The 20211-nt window shown below is 51.0% G+C and overlaps 8 protein-coding genes across 8 annotated transcripts, besides 5 other annotated features; 2 read left to right on the top strand and 6 right to left on the bottom strand.

The window, feature by feature from the left end:
- Positions 1–1028: 1028 nt before the first annotated feature.
- On the bottom strand, positions 1029–5357 carry ACLA_041810 (uncharacterized protein; the record flags this gene model as incomplete). The annotated part of the gene is made up of 10 exons (XM_001271384.1): positions 1029–1121; positions 1185–1769; positions 1834–2081; positions 2124–2527; positions 2587–3128; positions 3189–3291; positions 3706–4192; positions 4274–4389; positions 4454–4623; positions 4680–5357. The coding sequence occupies 10 exons, from the start codon at positions 5355–5357 to the stop codon at positions 1029–1031; spliced, it is 3426 nt and encodes a 1141-aa protein (XP_001271385.1).
- Positions 5097–5240: a microsatellite.
- Positions 5186–5222: a microsatellite.
- Positions 5358–5724: 367 nt separating the features above from the next.
- Positions 5725–5754: a microsatellite.
- A 1192-nt stretch (positions 5755–6946) lies between these two features.
- On the top strand, positions 6947–9254 carry sly1 (syntaxin-binding protein; the record flags this gene model as incomplete). The annotated part of the gene is made up of 4 exons (XM_001271383.1): positions 6947–6986; positions 7055–7271; positions 7330–7712; positions 7768–9254. The coding sequence occupies 4 exons, from the start codon at positions 6947–6949 to the stop codon at positions 9252–9254; spliced, it is 2127 nt and encodes a 708-aa protein (XP_001271384.1).
- Positions 9255–9548: 294 nt separating this feature from the next.
- Positions 9549–9573: a microsatellite.
- Positions 9574–9741: 168 nt separating this feature from the next.
- On the bottom strand, positions 9742–10917 carry preB (alpha-factor pheromone receptor STE2; the record flags this gene model as incomplete). Its single annotated transcript, XM_001271382.1, has 2 exons — positions 9742–10109; positions 10173–10917. The coding sequence occupies 2 exons, from the start codon at positions 10915–10917 to the stop codon at positions 9742–9744; spliced, it is 1113 nt and encodes a 370-aa protein (XP_001271383.1).
- Positions 10918–12310: 1393 nt separating this feature from the next.
- Positions 12311–13144, top strand: bud32 (serine/threonine protein kinase BUD32; the record flags this gene model as incomplete). The annotated part of the gene is made up of 1 exon (XM_001271381.1): positions 12311–13144. The coding sequence occupies one exon, from the start codon at positions 12311–12313 to the stop codon at positions 13142–13144; it is 834 nt and encodes a 277-aa protein (XP_001271382.1).
- Positions 13145–13343: 199 nt separating this feature from the next.
- Positions 13344–14386, bottom strand: ACLA_041770 (putative gamma-cysteine synthetase regulatory subunit; the record flags this gene model as incomplete). Its single annotated transcript, XM_001271380.1, has 2 exons — positions 13344–14301; positions 14364–14386. The coding sequence occupies 2 exons, from the start codon at positions 14384–14386 to the stop codon at positions 13344–13346; spliced, it is 981 nt and encodes a 326-aa protein (XP_001271381.1).
- Positions 14387–14904: 518 nt separating this feature from the next.
- ACLA_041760 (aldo/keto reductase family protein) lies at positions 14905–16005 on the bottom strand (the record flags this gene model as incomplete). The annotated part of the gene is made up of 4 exons (XM_001271379.1): positions 14905–15057; positions 15131–15503; positions 15562–15812; positions 15931–16005. The coding sequence occupies 4 exons, from the start codon at positions 16003–16005 to the stop codon at positions 14905–14907; spliced, it is 852 nt and encodes a 283-aa protein (XP_001271380.1).
- Positions 16006–16372: 367 nt separating this feature from the next.
- On the bottom strand, positions 16373–16958 carry ACLA_041750 (CsbD family protein; the record flags this gene model as incomplete). Its single annotated transcript, XM_001271378.1, has 2 exons — positions 16373–16798; positions 16857–16958. The coding sequence occupies 2 exons, from the start codon at positions 16956–16958 to the stop codon at positions 16373–16375; spliced, it is 528 nt and encodes a 175-aa protein (XP_001271379.1).
- A 732-nt stretch (positions 16959–17690) lies between these two features.
- ACLA_041740 (indoleamine 2,3-dioxygenase) lies at positions 17691–19216 on the bottom strand (the record flags this gene model as incomplete). The annotated part of the gene is made up of 2 exons (XM_001271377.1): positions 17691–18860; positions 18926–19216. 2 exons carry the CDS (start codon positions 19214–19216, stop codon positions 17691–17693), a joined length of 1461 nt encoding a protein of 486 aa, XP_001271378.1.
- Positions 19217–19786: 570 nt separating this feature from the next.
- Positions 19787–19815: a microsatellite.
- Between the last annotated feature and the right edge of the window lie 396 nt (positions 19816–20211).

The following is a 20211-nucleotide window of genomic DNA, read 5'->3' as shown; positions in this document are numbered from 1 at the left end:
GGCGTTTCACCCCTTTGGAAAGGTTCAAACAGCCTGTACATTGCTCACGCTGATTAGTACATGGAGCGTATCTCCTGGTATGACTACGAGGACAGCCACCAATGCTCATTTGTCTTGAATATCATCGAACAAGGCCTCATAACAAGGGGGCTGGCAATTTGGTTCAACCCACCATTCATCTTCGGCGATTCCCTTCGTCGGCCCTCCTAGGTAGATCGCATGGCAGCAGACGATTATCAAGTGGTTACACTCTATATCCTCGGTAGATGAGGGGGTGAGCATCGCTTCTTTGATTACTTTCCTTCGCCAGTTGTTGAGCAAGGGGATGGATAGGATGGGAGCCTTCTTATCGATAGATAAACCCCTTGGAGCTGAGGATAGGAGACGGCGCACAAAGGAATCGAATGAAAGGAGGTTCAAGAACAAGTGCTAACAACCATTCAGCTACACAGATATTTGCCTCTCATTTCAAGATTTAGAAGATAAAGGTTTTCTTACGGCCTAGCGAGGATCTGTAGACCGATGGGCCGTATTGCAACACTATTAAGCAATGAATCTAGAAATCTGATGGCATGGTGTAAGACTCATGATATTACTATGGTGACTACCCTATTGTACAATCCAGAGGTATTTGTGTTGAAACGATCATAGAGAGAAGAGATGAGAAAAGAAAGCCCTTTCCATTTCGAATACACAAAATGCGTCCATGCCCACAAGAACCCGTTGTCGCAAAGGTAATTGAGAAAGTATCGCAAAAAACTCCATATCAATGACCGTATGTCGGATGCTTTCAGAAGGAAAACCTATCGCTGACCTGACCAATGCTAAGAGTGAGAACTCACCACCACACGATGAACGCCGAGGTTTCGCCAGAAGGACGCCCCGCCATATCAATGCAGAATCAGCAGTAGAATAGAGAGATATCAAAGAAACAGCATTATGCTGGTGGGAAGATTGTTATTGTGCGCCGTCTGAAACAAAAAGTCTGAGATGGGTATCAAAGAAAAGGAAGTGGGAAAGGAGCGGAATCAATTCAGGGGATCATGACGAAATGTGCAGTTGTCGCCTTTGAGGCATTTGCCTTCGCGCCAATATCGGCAAGGAACCGATCCAGTTTTCGGCTGTTATAAAGTCAGCTATACATGTTTGTAGGCAGCACCTCAAGGGCACTCGGGAGGTCTTACGTGTTTCTTGTTTGGAGCCCCAAACTTGCTTCGTTTGGCGTAGTCGAACCGATCATCGCCGGCTCCATCAGAACCATTGGTCTCGCGCATACGCTTGCGCTCTGGGTCCTCGTAGTATTGACCCGGTGGTTGAGATGAGCCAGCCTGCTGGTTTTGGTTGGCAAATTGGCTGAAGAAAGCAGCAAGATTCGGGGCCATCGTGGGCTGCGTCGGTGTAGCTTGGGGTATAACAGGTGCTGGCTGCATTTGCTTTTGTGCATTCATAACAGCCAAGATTTTCTGGAAGTCAATTCCCGAAGCTGCCGGCGGCTGAGACGCGGGTGGAAACTGCGAGATTTGCGGCATCTGCGCTGGCGGCTGCTGTGGCTGCTGCTGCTGGCGGAACATACTAATTGTGCGCTCAAGGTCGGACATGGGAGGCTGTGGTACGGACAGAGGTGGTGGTGGCGGGGTTGCTTGCTGCTGAGATGCACTCTGAATGATTTTGAGTAAGTTCGAGATATCGACCTGGTTGTTTTGCGCAGTTGGTTGCGCAGCTGGCGCCGGTTTCGGGTTGATTGCAGAATAGTACCGATCCTGTCGGACCTGATGAATAGAATATGAGAAAATGTATAAGAAAGCAGCAATTCGGAAGGAGTCAAATGTTTACCTTGATATGATCCGGCAACTCTCCAAAAGCAGTCACATCGGTCGTAGGCTCCTCAGCAGTCAACTGGGGTGGTTCCTTTGGCGAGGGAGGAATATCCGCAGCGGAGGTATAGAACACCATCAGAGTTGTGGCTTCTCGGTGTTCTTGGGCCTGTTTCTCCTGACTACTAGGCTCCTGAGTGCCGCCACGTTTGATGTAGTTTCTGGAGCGTTCGTCAGATGGCATTTCTCCTTTGTCGATTTCTAAAACTGTTAGTGGATATTCCGTAATTTGATTGGATCCTAGCGTACCGGAGGGCTCTGAATAGTCCGACAGGTGCTCTTCACGGATACCACCATCCTCCTCCTCTTCCATATCATCAAGATCCCTATGGAGTTTGAGTACACTGCCCTCCCCCTTGATATCGCCAGCTTCACCCTGTGAGTGATCTCCAGGTCCAAGTTCCTCCTCGGGATCATGGGTAAACAGACGAACTTCGGTAAGGAAGGCATCAGGCTTCCAAGTGACCCTAAGTTTTCTCCGTGCTTCCTTGCGAAGTCTCTTCTTTCGCTCTTCTTCGGTCTCAGGAGGGCGATCTTCAGCAGGCTCAGCCGACTTTGCTTCCTTTTGCTTGTCGAGATCCGCCATGATATCACCAAACGAGAACGCGGGTCTTGGAGGCGGCGCCTGAGTCTCCTTCTTCTCGGCCGGAGGACTGTAAACCATTAGCACGGGGACTGACGAGGTCACTGAGGCATATTGATATCCTCATACCTTGTTTTTGCCGCAGCAGCCGCAGCTCTCTCTGCATTCGAGGTGCCCGGTCGTTTAGAGGCAGATGCCAGGCTTCCGAAGAGACTGGTAGGTTTCGGAGCGATAATGTTTGCTTTGGGACGTGTGGCAGCTGCTGCCGGCTTATTTTCCTGCCCCGCCTCTTGCGAACGTTTTACAGTGCCATTCGTGGTACTACTGCTCGCTTTCACACTAGGCTTGATATTGGATGTAACAACCATTCGTTTTGAAGCGGGCTGTCCATTGGTTTCTCCGTCACGGGCTCGCTTGGAACCAACGAGGTCAGTGCGGGAACCATCTGGAGTAGCTGTTGGCTCAGGAGCTGGGCTCTTATTCCTCAAGCTCTCTTTGGCCGTTGTCTTGGTGCCCTCCTTCCGTTTCGTGGAGGCAGCAGCATTATCAAGAATCTTTTGTGAGAGTTCCTTGACTGTTGAACCGCCTTTCTTGACAAACCGAGGCAGAAGCTTACCGATATTGGTCTTCTGGAGTACGTCTTCGTCGACAGTGACAAAGCGGGCAAGCAGCTTTGATTGGCTGTATGTTAGTAACTATATTCAACGTGGTTTCAGTAAAAAAAATCTCACCTTGAGAATGTTCACAGTAAATGCCCCATCAACGTCAGACGCTTGATGCCGATCGAGCAGAAACGAATACATGGCAGCTAGCGCCATTGGATGCTCACCCAACCTAATTTAAAATCTCGCGTTAGCCATCTGAGAGCTTTGGGCATGTGATAATTGGTGTAGAAGCCTGGGCGGACTTCAGACCCCATGGCTAGATGCCACCAAGCTTGGTAAAGGGGCGCTTTGTTCGTTGGCCTTTCAGCACATCCTCAAGACATCTGGCTATGCGTCCACTTAGAAGCAAGAAGTAGGGGTTATCTTCTCCTTTGCTCGATGAGGACGGCATAATTTAGTATGTTCCGTCCTCAGGCGCAGGGCAATTATTTGCCCATACTAATGATCATCTTTATAAGGAGGCTTCCTGACCATCGACACTATTAGGATTACAGGGAGGAGTTTCTCAATTCGTTTCTGACTTCTAAGGCCATAACGACGAAAGGCAAGTAGGACAACGGAATGAATAGGAGAAAGGACATACTTCTCAACGATAGTGGGGTGGCCTTTTTCTAGGGCGGTGCTGACAACCACATCCATAAGGCGCCGTTGCAGGACAACATCCTTCTTGTGCTGGGCTGCTTTGTCGTTCTCGTCTTTGTTCTCTGCCATCTTCATTGATTGGCTGCTTTCTTTCCACGCATCTCTTACGCTTTTGACAACGTCTTTAAACGCGACCAGCGCGTTCTTGACCTTGTCAGCGTTAGGTCGCCGATTACGTGGTGACCAAACCGCTCGCAAGGTATCATACGCTGCTGCTGCTTCTGGTTCTGTAGGGCGCGTTGTTGGTATGGGTGATGGCTCTTCTGGCATTTCAATCTCCAACTCCGAGTCATCGGAAGTGTCCGTCTCAGAAGCCGGGGACTTCTTGGTCATCACTGTTGATTTCCTAGGTACTGTTTTCGTGCGAGCCTTCTTCTTCTGTGGTTCAACTGGTTTTGCTTGCAAGTTGGGCGCCAGAGTGGTTTGGCCTAGTTCTCGCTCCAATGTCAGTTTCAAAGTACGGGACGTTTGCAAAACGCCAGCATGACTAGATGCTTGAAGATGCATACCAGTCACTTGAAAAGTTCTTTCGAAGGCAGTCTGGCCAAGAATACCCTGATTGTTCCCTGTATTCTGGCCCATCGCAGATGGTACGTGCAAGTCATTATCATAAAAGTTAAAAATCCTAGTGCCGACAGTCAGTGAATGCGAATACTAAAACTTGGACGCATGTAATTCGAGTGACCTACTTTGGGTCATCTGGACGTCCAAAATCCGGTGCGTTCAAGTAGAGGTAGGGATTTTGCAGAGAGGTATGCTGATTCGAAGATTGCTGTGCGGGATTGAGCATCTGGGGGTTGATTGTAGGATCTTCAGCTACATTGGTAGTCGGCTCAGCATAGCTGTTGGTGAAATTGATCTACTGCGGATTAGCATCCGGCTTGATATACTGTGTCAATTACCAGGCTTTCCTACCGAAGACTCTTCCGGAAATCCCGCAGGGATAGCATAGGAGGCAATAGGAGTTCCATGAGTGGCAGATTGGTAAGGATCCTGTCGAGCAATTTGAGACCGAGGGACCTGTGGTGAATTTGACTGCGAAAAGCCATTCGACATTGACAGCTGCTGAGGGGAATAGAAGTTTCGAGGAAATGCGTATGATTGATATGCTGAATTCTCAGTTGCAGCAAGAGAGCGCGAGTCGAATGTCACCTGGCCCGGGGGGTATCGGTGAACTTGATGGTACTGTGTTGGCACGCCATATCCTTGTGGAGCCGGCGCCAGTAGCGGCTGCTGCTGGTTGTGGTGTTGAATAGAATTCTGCTGTTGCCAAGATTGAGGAGTCGAAGAAGAATAGATGCCATGGTTATGCTCTGAATGTTGTGGTAATTGGTTGCGTTGTTGTTGTTGTTGTGGCTGCTGCTGCTGCTGCTGAGTGAAAACTGGATGATCCCAGCCAATACCTAGCGATGAAGGTTGTTGCTGTTGCTGCTGCTGTTGCTGCTGTGCTTGCTGCTGTTGATGCAACTGTTGTTGTGTAGGATGGGAATGCTGGTGTGTGGGATCAGATACTGTGTATAAGGAGTCCATATTGTTCCAAAATTCGGGTTGAACCGAACCAGGAGTTACCGAGTTGCGATGCAGGCCAGGCATCATGCCCTGTGAGGAGGAGCGATCCATCCTCGGCTTTAGACTACCCTGTCAAGCAGCTGTTGACTGGGGGTAGGTAGTTGTCGTTGTAGTTGTTATTGTACTAGACGGGCAATCTTAAAGTCACATGTACCCCACGTGCCTGGGATACTAAATCCGGTAAAGTGTCGAGATTGGTGGAAATGCCCCTCCGGTGGAGCCTTGGAGAGGAGCAAACAAGACAGTTTATTGGACGAGATCTCCAACCAACCGTTGTGCAGCAAATTGGAGTTTCAGGTTGGAAATTCACACAGCAGTCGAGGGATTTGATACGTCCAGAGTAAAAGCGGTCAAGGCAGGAGAAAGTGGAAAGTATGACTTCCCACCTTGCAGTAGCAGTAGTAGTAGTAGTAGTAGAAGTGAAATGATAGCAGGTATCCGTAGAACCCTGGAAAGATGATGCGGATTTTGATAGGGAGAGGGTAAGGGAGCAATAGTAGGTAGTGTACGGCTGACCAGTCACCAGAGTGGCAAAATAGGTAGTAGTAGTCCACCTTTCCGCAGGCTGGCCTACCTTAAAATCAACCAGGAACCTGGTAGGCTGGTAGCGGCCTGAGGCTTTGGAACTGTTCTTAACTGCTCCCCTCTCTGCAGTGCCTTAATGTTGTGTCTCCAGAAAGTCCCGTTCTGACAAGCGATTTGCGACAGTTCTTGCGCCCGTTTAGAAGCAAAGCACCTTAGTTAGGTACCAGCCAGAATTGGTCAACTTTGTTTCGAATACAGCGACCAAGTATTAAGGTAGAAGAAGGTTGCCGTCTGTCCCTTTTGTCCTTGGAAATCAACAGCTTCCACTCTGCTCTCTTCCCCTTGTTTTCTTTTCCCCCTAGCCTTGTTCTGTCTTCCTTATTATGTGTCCTTCTTGTCCTTTGACCTGTCCTTCCCACCTTTTTTTTATCTGTAGGACAGCTGCGACAAGTCAGCTCGTACTGCCAGCCCCTGTGGGCCTTCCTTTCTTCTAATCTTGTCTTAAAGATGGAAAGAAAGAGGCTCTCATACAAAGAACCACTTTGAATAGCAGTTAAACAGCATAGTCTTTCGCTTTACGAGGATGGTCGAGAGAATGATAGGGGCGCGTAGTTGATGGTGGTGGGTGAGTGAGGTTGAATGGAAAAGCCGAGCGCTCTTACGGTCTTTTGGTACCTTTTAGGGACATTCCGCTACTCCTGTTTGAGTCTAGTCACATTCACGTGATGCTACCAGCCACAATTTCCCTTTCTCTTTGTCGCTCTGTTTTTGCCTTGTTTGCATAGCCCAAACAAAAGGGGCTTAGCTCGGGATTATGTCACCATCCAACAATTGGGAAAGCGTCTCAAGGATGCCAGGTGGAGAGATACCGAGATAACATCATAGTGCTCCGTGCTGTCGATAGATCGTTGGGGTTTGACACAAGAGAGACCGAAGAAGTGTTGCCCCGTTGAATGCGATAAGCAATTAATTGGTCTAGCCTAGCCAAGTCTACGAGTGCTACTCTATCAGTGCTGAGGGAGACACGTGGGACGTGACATGATCTGGTCCTAAGTCCGAGAATAGTACGGGTGCAAGTCGCAATCACCATGGCGTCCCATGCATTGTCGCTTCGAGACCGTCAGGTCGGTAGGTCTCTCATACCGACTTGCGCGGATTCGCCTTTTGAAAAAAAATGCACTAATTATCGGTTCCAGCCTCCATCCAGAAGATCTTGAACTTAAACCACGATCCCCATGCAACGGGGGATAGCCCTCACGATGTATCCGCTCAGGGCCTCATTTCAACACCGATCCTGAATGAGGACGGTGACCCCATATGGAAGGTATTGGTGTTTGATAACATGGGCCGGGATGTCATTAGCAGTGTGCTGCGGGTGAACGATCTCAGAGCTTGGGGTGTCACAATTCATCTGTATGGAGTCCCGTCATGCCGGATCTTCGAGCTCGCAGCTAATGAGTGTCCATCAAAGAAACCTGAACTCCGTCAGATATCCCATCCCCGATGTCCCCGTCGTATACCTCGTGGAGCCGACCCCCGCCAACATCCAAACAATCACAAACGATCTCTCCCGCGGCCTCTATTCACCCGCCTATGTCAACTTTCTTTCATCCGTACCTCGACCGCTTCTTGAAGACTTCGCGTCCCAGATCGCCACAACCGGTACCGCAGAGCATATTGCTCAGGTTTATGACCAATATTTGAACTTCATCGTGGCGGAACCGGACCTTTTCAGCTTGGGTCTTGGAAATGATGCCTACTGGAAGATCAATAGCGCCAAGACGAGCGATGAGGAGTTGGACGCCATCGTTGATAAGATCGTCAGTGGCCTGTTCAGTGTCAGTGTGACTATGGGTATGTTATCTTATTAAGTTCTACCTTGAAATTTTTGAATGCTGAAAACCGGAAGGTACTATCCCTATCATCCGTTGTCCCAAAGGCGGCGCAGCAGAGTTGATTGCTACAAAGCTTGACCGGAAACTGCGCGACCATATCCTCAATTCCAAAGACAACCTGTTCTCCAGCAACAAAAAACTGCCTTCCGGGGTACCCTCATCACGGCCAGTCTTGATCGTAGTCGACCGCAATGTGGATTTAGTTCCCATGCTCTCGCACTCATGGACATACCAGTCACTAGTGCAGGATGTACTTCAGATGCGTCTCAATCGGATCACAGTCGAGACACCAGTGGATGAATCTAATCCTGCCAGAGGCGTGACGAAGAAGGCGTACGACTTGGGCAGCAACGACTTCTTCTGGAAGCGCAACGCTGGAGCACCTTTCCCCCAGGTGGCGGAAGACATCGATGCCGAATTGACACGGTACAAAGAAGACGCGAATGAGATTACGAAGAAGACCGGCGCTTCCTCCATCGAAGATTTACAGAACGACACCAGTGCATCTGCGCAGCACCTCAAGGCCGCCATTACCCTGCTTCCTGAATTGCGAGAGCGCAAAGCTGTTCTGGACATGCATATGAACATAGCGACTGCACTACTGAAGGGGATTAAGGACCGTCAGCTAGATAACTTCTTCGAACTCGAGGAGAACATCACGAAGCAATCAAAAGCACAGATTTTGGAATTGGTCAACGACCCCGCAAAGGGCAGCGACCCAACCGATAAACTCCGATTATTCATCATCTGGTTCTTGAGCACCGAGACAGACTTGTCTCGTGCAGACATGAGCCAATTCGAGGAGGCTCTTAAACGCGCGGGAATTGAGGATGTCAGTCCTCTGACTTATGTCAGACAGGTTCGAGAGCTCACTCGCATGACCATGATGACGACTGCCGCACCACAGCAGCAATCCTCCGACTTGTTTCGTGGATTTTCGTCCCTCTCCAACCGCTTGACAGATCGGATTACCTCCGGCGCATTGGGGGCCAATTTCGACTCGCTGATCTCCGGCGTCAAGAACTTCTTGCCGGCAAACAAGGATCTCACATTGACCAAGATCACTGAATCCATCATGGATCCAGCATCGGCCTCGAGTTCAGCAATCGCCAAAACAGAGAATTATCTCTACTTCGACCCCCGGAGCGCTAACGCACGGGGGGCGATGCCACCTGCATCTGCATCCCGCAACCAACAAGGTCCAGGAGCCCTTGGCGGTGTGGGACCGGGAACCAGTGCCACATTCGGGCAGCGTCGCCAGGCCTTCAACGAAGCGATCGTCTTCACCGTCGGTGGCGGCAGCATGGACGAGTATGGCAATTTGCAAGACTGGGTGCAACAAACCAGCGGTCAGCCCGGCGAAGGCGCGGGGGCGGGCAGTCGCGCGGGGGCCGGGGCCATAGGCGGAGCCAGACGACGGGTAGTCTATGGCAGCACGGACTTGATGAATGCCACCGAGTTCCTCACGGAATCCCTGGCCAAATTGGGGCGGGAAAGTTGATAATTCTCCTGTTCCCAGGGGGGATAATGGCCGTGTGTTAAGCAGATAAAATTACCTCTGACCCTAAAGATCCTTAATACATACCTTATGTTTCTTCGCTATTCTCTTGTAGAACTTGCTATTCATTCGTTGAGACTCAACTGGTATTCCAGCTGTCGTCAAAGACAAGGTTAAGGGACTTCAAATTCAGGGTGAGACCATGTAGCTATTTGAACCCAAATGCTCACAACCCGAGCATCAACTCTTATTCTAAAGAACCACCCGAGGTACTGAGTTAATATTGCTTGGTACTTGAAAAAAAAAAAAGAAAAAGAAAAAAGACAGAGAATTCCGCCAAATAGATGAAACAAGGATTACGGTTAAACACGATATGCATTAGCATATGCAATTCTGCCAGGTTGCAAACCCCATCACAAACACGACAAACCCCCAGCAGCAAGAAACTCTCAATGCATGTGTTGTGTTTGCACCAGTGACCGACCACTGCTCACACATCCGAATGGGCATCCTTTCTGTAGCTGTGGATGGAAATGTCGTGTTCGACCGAGATGCCAAAGCCCGCCTCCAGGTCCTGGTGGTGAGGTTTCCCAGAGTACGGATCGGAGTAGCATGTGGTGTTTGGCGAGGCGACAGGCGAGCACGCTGACAGATTGGGCTTGTCTTGTACGGTGCCGTTAGAGGAGAGCACGTTCCACAGGTTGCGGCGGGAGGCTGTGGAATTGGCTGTGTTGTTTGAACTATCAAGAGTGAATCCGGCCCAGATGGAGGAGAGAGGGAGCGAGATGGTGACGAGGGTGAGGAGGTTATGGGAGAATTCGGGAATATTAACCCAGTACTGGCAGATGGAGAACAGAGCTTGATAGCGAGGGAGAGCATGTTAGCTTGCGTAGTCGATCGTATAATCTGGATATATTCTACCTGGGATGATCATGGTTTGGCAGCCCATGATGAAGATGACCTTCATCGGCCCAAAATCCTTTACACCGAGCCTTCTGCGCATTTTGATGGCAAAGCCAAGCTTGACGACGAAGATTGCGCAGAAGAAGCAGATGCTCACAGTTGCCACGATGTTCGTGGCGCTTTCTAGCCAGTGGTAGTTCTTCATGTTTCCCGAGCGCACGATAACGATGCAGTTCTCGACCATAAAAGCAAGACGGAAGCCAATCGGGATAAGCGTGACAAGTATCGAGGCACCGAGAAGAAGATGTCTGTACCGGCGCCGGAGGTTGGAACAAACCACCTGAACCTGCAGGACCAAGGAGATCTCTACGCAAACCAGGACCAAGGTGAAGAAGACCGACGCCATGACCTGGCTAGCATAGGTCGCCTGCGCAACTCTAGAAAAGTCGTGGGCCAACAGTGCATATGTCTTTGCGAAGCCACTGGAAAAGTAACTGATCTGGCAGACTAATCGAACGATGTTCGACGCCAGCGCAGCGACGTTCAGCAGGAACACCGACGATAGGCGCTTCTCGGGTCTTGTCAGAAGCATAAGGATCAGTAGGAGCACGATCGATGCGCCAAGTTGCGTTCCATAATTGATGCTCAAACGAAGCATGTACTCCATGTTGTGATCCGCAATCACCAACGAGGTATTGAACGTCTTTCCATCAGAACGCTGAAGAGTGAAACTCTGCTCGAAAGGATCGAATGTCGAATTCATCTTGGTCTCCTCGCAAGTGAGAAAGGGTCAGGCTTGAATACCGATGGAAGAAGCACGCTGTGCCTGATAAGTGGTTAAAATGTACTTGAAGGGGTATCTCAATTTGAAGGAAAATGAAGAACACCAGGTTCGAAGGGTCCACATATGTATATCAAGCATGGTAGCAGATAGAAATGAAGTCAAACTACAGCAGCCGGCATTCCAAACTTCAGTGACAGCCTGCTTGTCTGTTGAGACACCGTGTGGCATTCTCTATGCAGTGGAACACCCGAAACAAACAATATATATGGAATGGCCACAGTTGGGAGGGTCACAATACTAAATGACATGGGGGGGTGTGAATCCAGACGCAGACTAAGCGTAAATCTCGACTTTGGGCATATTGAGATCGAAAGCTGAAAGAAAATGAAGATAATGACCGAGACCTGATTGTGATGAGTTGAGGACGAACAATATCAAGGCGGGAAGCAGGAACAATATCAAGACGGACAGACAAAGACAGCGAAATGGTGGAGGACGTCAACCATTCCACATTGGGATTTATCACCAATAGACAGTCATCAGTCTTTCATGCTTTGCAAGTTAATTCATCATCATGATCACTGTATCGGATCTCTTGACAGCTCATTAGCTGTAGATCATGTCAACTCTATTGAGGGTCTCGGTACAATCCCGTTCTGGGAGTTGTGTATACAGACGGGGTGAATCACCAGAAGTGCTTCATCCAGTCGATTCGAGTATGAAGCTCCAAATCTTCGTCAGGGATGGACTCGCTATCTCCGGACACTTTGAAGGGTTTCACATTGTCTTCTCCTGGGGAGCTGCCTCCTGCTGGTGTTTTCAAGCTGCTAGGGCGAACGCTGGGGTAGGCAATAGGCATCCTGCAAGGGCCATCACTTCAGCATTCTGCACGGATCCGTCAAATCATCGTTGACTTGTCGAGTCATGTTCTTAGCGAGAGTCTGCAAACGAATGATATTTGAGGCTGGTTTTGGCCCGACACTTATCCAGCAAAGTAAGTCGCTGGGCGGTATTCAAACGGCCGGGCGGGGTGCAGTTGGACTGCAAATTGCCTCGGCGTCATCGTTAGATATATAGTGATGTTACAGCGTAAATTTGAGATTGTTAGGTATGCGTTCGTGTATGCTAATGTAAGGTGGGATTTAGAGAACTGATGAACTTGTTTCCTGGCGAGGTCTTGATAATGACAGTGTTCAGATCGCATTGATGATGGAACTTCGATCTGCAACTGCCCCACCTCCAGTCGCAACTTTTTCTCCAGATCTCTTACTCCGACAAACTACAGCAACGATTGACACCTCAATATCCATATCCAGTTGGATTGAACAGTGATTAGAACGGGCCAGTGAAATACACTACATCGACTTCCACCATGTCTTCAGCAGAGCCATACACACCACCACCCCTTCCATCGCCGTTCACCAACACAACCCCACCACCGCAGCTACTCACCCAAGGGGCCGAAGCGCATCTGTACAAGACAGTGTTCCTCTCCCCCTCCACCCCGGCCGCTCTGAAAGTCCGCCCTTCAAAACCCTACCGCCATCCGATCCTCGACCGGCGTCTCACGCGCCAGCGCATCCTACAGGAAGCACGATGCTTGGTGAAACTCGTCCGGGAAGGCGTCAATGTCCCCGCCGTGCTGGCGCTGGATTGGGAGGGCCAGAACACAGAGAAGGGCTTCGGCGGAGCGTGGCTGATGATGGAGTGGGTTGAGGGATTGGTGGTGCGAGTCGTGCTGGAGCGATGGGAGAGATGGATGAAACGGAACCAGGGTAGCTCGGGTGCAGAGGAGCTCAAGGAGGAAGAGAATTGGGTGCGCGATCTGTTGAGGAGAATCGGTCGCGCCGTTGGAGCACTGCATAAGGCTGGCGTTATCCATGGCGATCTGACGACGAGTAACCTCATCCTACGACCGCCAGGCCATGTGGGGGAGCAAGCGGATACGGGCGAGAGCAGTCCTTCGATGGAAGGAGATGTGGTACTGATTGATTTCGGCCTGGCGAGCCAGAGCTTGCAGGATGAGGATCGAGCTGTCGATCTGTATGTGCTGGAGAGGGCATTTGGCAGCACGCATCCCCGCACCGAGCCATTCTTCGAGGAAGTCCTGAATGGATACCGGGAGAGTTACAAGGGCGCTAGCTCTGCACTGAAACGCTTAGAGGATGTGCGCATGAGAGGTCGCAAGAGAAGTATGATCGGATGAGCATGCCCCAAGAGGCGAAGACTAGTTCATACCCGGCTATTATTGAGTACAATGAGACAAGATCAACGACATACACATGCATTCATTCATCATCATTGGTTTAATCAAGACATTGCGCCACGTTCCATCGCAAAATGCAATGACAGACAATTTTACTGTGCAAGAATAGAAAAAGAAGGTCTCCCCGAGATCACCGCTCTCACGGACGTGATTTAACACAGCATCCCACATCTGCGAGTGCAAAATATCCCTTGTTCTCCACCACCCCGCGGTCCTTCACCACTGCTGTGTACTTGACCACCCATTGCGGCTCGATATCACCCTTGATCCCGTCGTCGGCATCCGGAGACGAGGCCAGAATTCCCGCGCCCTTTTCACCGGGGCCAAGAAGCTCGCGCGTCGTCCCCACAGGCAGGACGTCATTGCAGTCATTGTGAGTAAGCAGCTGGATTTTCTCCTGTTTCGCATAGAGAATCAACGACTTGGGGACGACACAGCAGTCCTTGAGGTTGATCTGGTCAACGGAGGGCTTGACCTTCGTGTGCGGCAATAAGCGGGCGAGTCTCTCACTGCCAAACTCAGCGACACCAAGCTGAGCAATCATGCCCTGCCCATGTAGCTCCTCGAGCGCCCGCCATGACTGGATAAAACTGTCGAAATCATCCGGCTCTTCGCTGCCGTTGTCCGAGGATACCTCTTCGTCGCTGTCATCCTCCGCATCGAACAGGATCCCCGGGAAAGACACAATGAGTAGATCAATCGAATCGACCTGTAACTCCTTCAAGACCAGATCGATCGCCTCCCGCGTGTGCGCGCATCGTCTCGACACCGGGGTCCCCGGTAGATAGAACAACTTCACCGTGATATCGTACTGCGATCTCTCCTCCGCCAGCCCGCGCTGCGAGAAATCGACGGCGGGGATGTAAAGCCCATCGTTCTGCTCCGAAGTCCAGGCCAGATATTTCTTCGAGGCTGCAGTGTCGTTTTTCTCTGTCTCCGTCTGTGTCTCCGTTGACGCCAGCTGCTGTGCGGCTTGAAAGTTGGCCCGTAGCGAGTCGATCAGCTCGATATTCGATTTGGTAGTGGTCGGATGTCTGATAACGGACGGTCCGCCGCTTGTCATGAGATTTCTGATAGGAGAGCGCACGCTGGTCAGTCTGGTGTCTGGTCCGATAGCGGGGAAGAAGGGGGGAATGGCCCCTCCATGAAGGCCACTTACGAGGTGAAGAGTATCAGCTTCATGGTTATAATTGTGATTGTGTTTTCTCAAGCATATGTAGATCGTCGGTGGTTTACCCCAAAAGCAAATTTCGTGGGAAGTTGTTTGGCTCGAGCCTTGAAAGCGTGGACAACTTGACAAATCCGAAAGTCTGATAAGAGTGGACTTGGAATCGGAATTGCTAAGCAGCCCCGCGTGAACGCCTCGGATTCCAACTCGGGCAATATACCGCAACCATATCGAAATCCTGCCAACTGGTAATGTGTAACATTTACCAGCATTTACATTGAGCTAAACTTATTCACACTGAAGTATCTTTAGATGGGTGTCAAGGGTGTCACGGTCTTTTAGCAGGCAATTTGCAGTGGTAGAGCCGGATCTTCTCGCCTCTGTATATCTCGGTTTCTGTATACTTCGCAAGTGCGACGCTTTGAAGGTTGCAATAAGATAGCTCTAGCCATTGGAGTAAGACGGTCGAATTCCAGGCGTTGCCAATTCACCGAATGACTATTCTAGCCTACGACTACCACTGTCCAAAACTTCAATCAGAATCAACCGTAGGATCCCAATCCGTCGGCGAATACTCCCCCGTATTGAGCGCCTGCATATCCTCCTCCGAGAGCTGAAAGTCAAACACATCCGCATTCTCCTGTATACGCGACGGCGTCACCGACTTCGGGAGAGGCACAAACCCCTGTAACCCAATGTCGTGAACGGGTCAACCCCACTCTGCTGCAAATAGACACGGGAGAAGGGCCCAATCTCACCTTCTGCAAGCTCCAGCGGATCATCACCTGCGCAGCAGACTTCCCATACTTCTCCCCCAGCGTCTTCAGCACAGGCTCGTCGAGCCAATACCCATGTGCCAGCGGCGAGTACGCCTCGATTACAACACCGCGCTTCTTCAGCCAGTCGACGATATCCGTCCGGTCCAGCCAGGGGTGCAGCTCGTACTGCCCGACGTCGATCTTCCCCCTACCCTCGCCGGCAGTGATGTACTCCTCCAGCTCGTTGAGGTGGTGGACCCCGTAGTTCGAGACGCCGATGGACCGCGTCTTGCCGGCTTGCTGGGCCTCGACGAGCGCGCGCCACGACCCGAGTCGACCGTCCTTGCCGCCGTAGGGGGCGTGGATGAGAATCCTAACACGGTCAGCTAGCTCGGCGCCTCTTATCTCCGGGGACGAATGGCCAGGCTCACAGATCGAAGTACTCCGTGCCCGCTTCACGGAGACTCGAGTCTATCGCGCGCCTGGTGCGCTCGTAGCCCATCGAGCCGGGGGGGATCTTGGTCGTGAAGAAGATGTCGGAGCGCGCGAGGCCTGAGTTCTGGATGGCGCGGCTGCAGGCTTTCTCGTTGCGGTACATGATTGCGGAGTCAATGTGGCGGTAGCCAGTCTTGAGGGCCTCCAGGGTCGGTTCCTCGGTCTTGGAGGAGGGGCTGTGCGTTGGCTTGTAGTCAGATCTATGCTTTGGACAAAAAGCTATTTGTCCCGGCGTACATCATGTAGACCTTGGAAGTATTGCATTAGTTATTGATTGTCAGGGTGTATTGGAGACCTGGGCTTACCCCGAATCCGAGAACGGGGATCTCATGCCCCGAGTTCATGCGGTATGTTGAGCGCAGATTCGTTGACTTTGCCATGTTGCGTACCATATAGTGAAGTCGACTATACTCGGAATGGGAGTCGTTGAATTCGGAGAATATGCAAAGTTATAGTCGATGGTCAGGCACGATAAGATCATGCATCAGATACGGTGGGTCTTGCGCATGAGGGGTACAGCATTGGACTCATAAAATGAAAGTACTTTCTACACAATATACACTTTGAATGTCAAGTAGTATCACCATAATCCAGTCCGGATATTTCCACTATTAATGATAAAGTTCGCTGCCTCTGCTTTCATCGATATAATTGTATGGACATGGAACACTATCAAATAAAAATAAATTGGATATCATAACTCATAAGGTATCGTCAAAGCCCATCCTGGAATCCCATAAAAAATACCTAATATCTCTTTTCCATATCCGCCTCAGCACCCCTCTGTCTCACCTTGCCCTCATCATGCACATCCCTCCACTTCTCCTCCTCTGTGCGATCCCCCTTGAGCGCAGCGCCCGCACTTCCAAACGCGCCCTTGGCGCGGTCAGAGACACCCTCGCCCCAGTCCTGGAGCTGGCCCTTTGCCTCCTGCGCCTTGCCGCTAGCGTTCTGCTCCTGGCCTTCGCGGCGCAGGTTCTCGTTGCCGATCAGGTTGCCGACGGACTCCTTAGCCGAGCCAATGGTCTGGTCCCAGGCTCCGGCCGTGCGGTTCGAGTTGTCCTTGGCCGCGGCGCCGGTGTGAGGGTCTGCGGAGACAGGGCCCAGCTTGGCGGTCTCGTGGCTTGCGGCATGTTGGGCCTGGCCTTGGTTTTGGGTGGCTTCGCCCTGGGCCTGTTGCTGTTAGTTATGGGTTGACTACCGGAGGAAAAGTGGTAGCTGTGGTACTAACCTGAGTAGAGGCGTTACCAGTCAGAGAGCCGACGGCACGCTGAGCAAGGCCAGTGGCCTGGTTGATGTAGCTGTTGAGGGTGGAGGAGTTGTTGTCAGACATGGTGGATGGTGGTAGTTGTTTGTTTGTTTGAGTAGAAGTGTTTCGTTCAAGAGTAAGGGAAGTTATGTTTGAGGCTGTTATCTTGTAGATTTGATTCTGATGACAGTCACTGAGCAGAAGATCCCAGGGGCCATTATATAGAGCAAAATCAAAAGCAACAGCATCGTGAAGTGGATGTTGATGGGCCTGTATAGATGACATCATGATATGACGTCATAGCACGTGATACTAAGCTTTCAGGGCGGAGACCAACTTCTTTGAAGCCGCAATGAGACACCAACAACAGCCACAGTCTCATCCGAGTCAGACCCAGATATTCCAGCATCGAAATGATATCAGGAACAGCAGAAGCTAGATGGCATCATCGCTGCGTCATACAGCCCAGAAAACGCCGTGAGCGCAAATAGTGTTGTTTCACTTCGAAAAATACAACATGGGCGTTAGTCATCAAGCAATTCAAGCGTCAGGCAGACTATGCAAAGTCGCTGGATCATCAAGTCGTAGCTAAATCCTAGTCCTAGAAAGGCAGGATTGAAATCCACGGGGTACAGAAGATCTCCAATGTAATCAGGAATTGAGAATGAGCCAAGCGCCAACTTATCATCCAGGCGGCCAAAAAAGACTTGGGAACGAACATCGCTAATGTAACTCTATCACGAGTACCACGCTCATGTCACGTATAAAGGAAAAGAAATCAATCATATCATGCTTTCAGTAGTGCTCCCTTATACATCACCAATGGCATATGCCACCCTCGCTATCATCTGCCGTCCAGGTTCCTGACAAGCCGACCACTTCCAGGTGGCCGTCGGGGTGCTCATCCACTTTGCTCAGGGCGGCAAAGCTCGGCTCCGCCGGCCCGTTGCTTAACAGCCGGCGCGCCCAGGCATCGATGGCGGGTTCTCCGGTCTCATCGCGCGCTTGCTTCAGGAATGGGATCAGCGCAGTCCCACCCGTGCCACGCAGCTTCTTGCTTCCAGGCCGCACATTGGCCAGGTTCATCGCCAAGCTGGTTCTCTTGGGGCTAGACGAGCCCGGGTTGTGGTTCCGCGCGTTCCGTGAGGGAACGATGATGTACCGGGACACCATCTGGATGTGCTTGTCTCGCATAGTGCGCAGCATCGAGAGACAGGCGTCGTAGGCAATGCACAGAGCCTTGTCCGAGCGTCGTGCTCCGACATACTCCCGGATGTTGGCAACGGCACCCACGTGCTCCAAGAACCGCCGGTGAGGGCCCGGCATGTATGTCCGCATCTCCTGGATGAACCCATGCCGGGGTGATCCGGCAACGCCTTCCTTTTCGTTCTGAGGCGAGGAAGTAGTAGGACGTGTTTCTCCAGTGGGTCGGTGTTCAATGCCCAGAGCAATATCAAAGAACTGGATAAGGGAGCTTTGGGCATTGCTACCGCCGCCATACTGGCGGTACTCGGGCTTTTCGCTTCCGTCATCATACATCAACCCATTTGGCAGGCCGGCATCGGCCATGTTCTTGCTTCCAGCCAGGTAGGGCCGAATCCTGTGGTAGAACACGTAAGGATCACAGTGCTCATACATCCGTTCCAAGAGCACTCCAAGTTGTTCTATGGTCTCTGCGATGCTCTGTAAACACTCCGTTACCACTGCGCTATTTCCGGCCCGCGCTGCAGAGATGGCCTGTAGAACCAGCGGTATAGCGGGGCCGCCACAGGCTTCGATAGCCACCGAAATCATATAGAACCATCGCTCATCTATTGATCCGGTGATGGTGCTGATACATGCCAGATTGTCCACGTCGTGTGCGGGCTCATCGGGGAAAATAGGCTTATAGTTCCACAAGCACACTGCAGCATATGTAGCCACAGGGGGCAGCTCCAGATGGTCGCAGACCTCGAGCAAGGGAATTGTAAGCTGAGGCGGGACTCTCTGGTTCCAGCCAGGATGGTCAGCATATGCCAATGTGGAGCTGGAGCTTATCAAACGGAGCATACCTCTTCCGGTGCATTGCCACCCCAAACATAGCCGTGTAAAATAAAGGTCAACAACACATAAGCTCTCCGCCACTCATCTTCGGAGTGAAGGTATGATGTTGAAAGGATAGGCATATGATCGACTGCCTCGCGGATCCGCCCGCTGTGCAGGAGGGACTGTAAATTCGAAACTATCCATTCCCACTTGGCATAGTAGGGATCTGGAAGGGCGTCGAGTGGAGGCTCAGAGGGAAGAAAGCCATGTTCCGGCGAGATACCATAGTCCACCAGAGCCGGAATAGGAGCCAGCATTGTGAATGTGTGAATCAGAAACGTCCAGTTTCAAGGAGATGAATCCACCAAGAAGTATTAAAATTATCTGTAGGGCGGAGGAGGGACCCGTATGTTTTTCTAGTGAAGATTGGATCCCGTGGAGGCAAATCCGTGACTTCAGGTCACAAAGTTCGCGGAACTCTGCTTCGGGTCAGACACCCGAGTGGCTCAAATGGGATCGATACCCCAGATCTTCTAGATCCACGGAGACGAACAGTGAGCTGATCGTCTGCTTAGTTTTTTCAGAGGAGCAGCACCAAGAGTGTAGAGATAGCCGCGAGAAAGACAGGCCAGCAGAAAAGACCGGACTTTAAGAGGAGAGGGAAGAGGAGTAATATATGACAACCGCGACAAGCCGGTGATTGCTCTCGCTCCAGTTCCTTGTGAGGGGAAATCACACAAGCAGAAGGAAGCCGAAAGAACGTGAAGAAAGCGAAAGATGATTTCTCCCGGAGCAGAGCGGAAGAGAAGGACTCTACTAGAGGTACAAGAGGCAGCAGAGGATCAGGAGATGGCCTTCTAATTCGGTGTCTCGGTAGGAGAAAGGAGAAAAAAAAAAAAAAAAAAAAAAAGAAGAACACTATTCCGGTGGGGGGCCTAGACATGAAGATTAATAATTCATTTCAAACCAGACACTCCATGGAGAAAGTCAGGATAGCATCATCACTGGCGTTTCGACTTATAAATTGGTCGTGTGCTCTGCGAACTGACACAGAGAGAGCCGACTGGGGCCGGGGTGAATGAGACCACCGGCGAGAACAGGTCATACACCACAGACAGCATCACTCAGGAGACAACCTACTCCCTGAGGAACCGAGTATAACCAGAACCATTGTGTGTTAGCCAATCAACAAGGCGTCGATGGCAGAGGAGACACAGGGGTTGAAAAGTCTGTGGAAAAAGAAGGCCGATATAGGCAAACGATCTAACCTAAACTTCTGGAGAAGTGAGTGATGATTATTGAGCATTGGGTG

Source organism: Aspergillus clavatus, genomic scaffold, assembly GCF_000002715.2.
Source record: "Aspergillus clavatus NRRL 1 1099423829802 genomic scaffold, whole genome shotgun sequence".
NCBI lineage: Eukaryota > Fungi > Ascomycota > Eurotiomycetes > Eurotiales > Aspergillaceae > Aspergillus > Aspergillus clavatus.
This window is presented reverse-complemented; position numbering and strand designations above follow the sequence as displayed.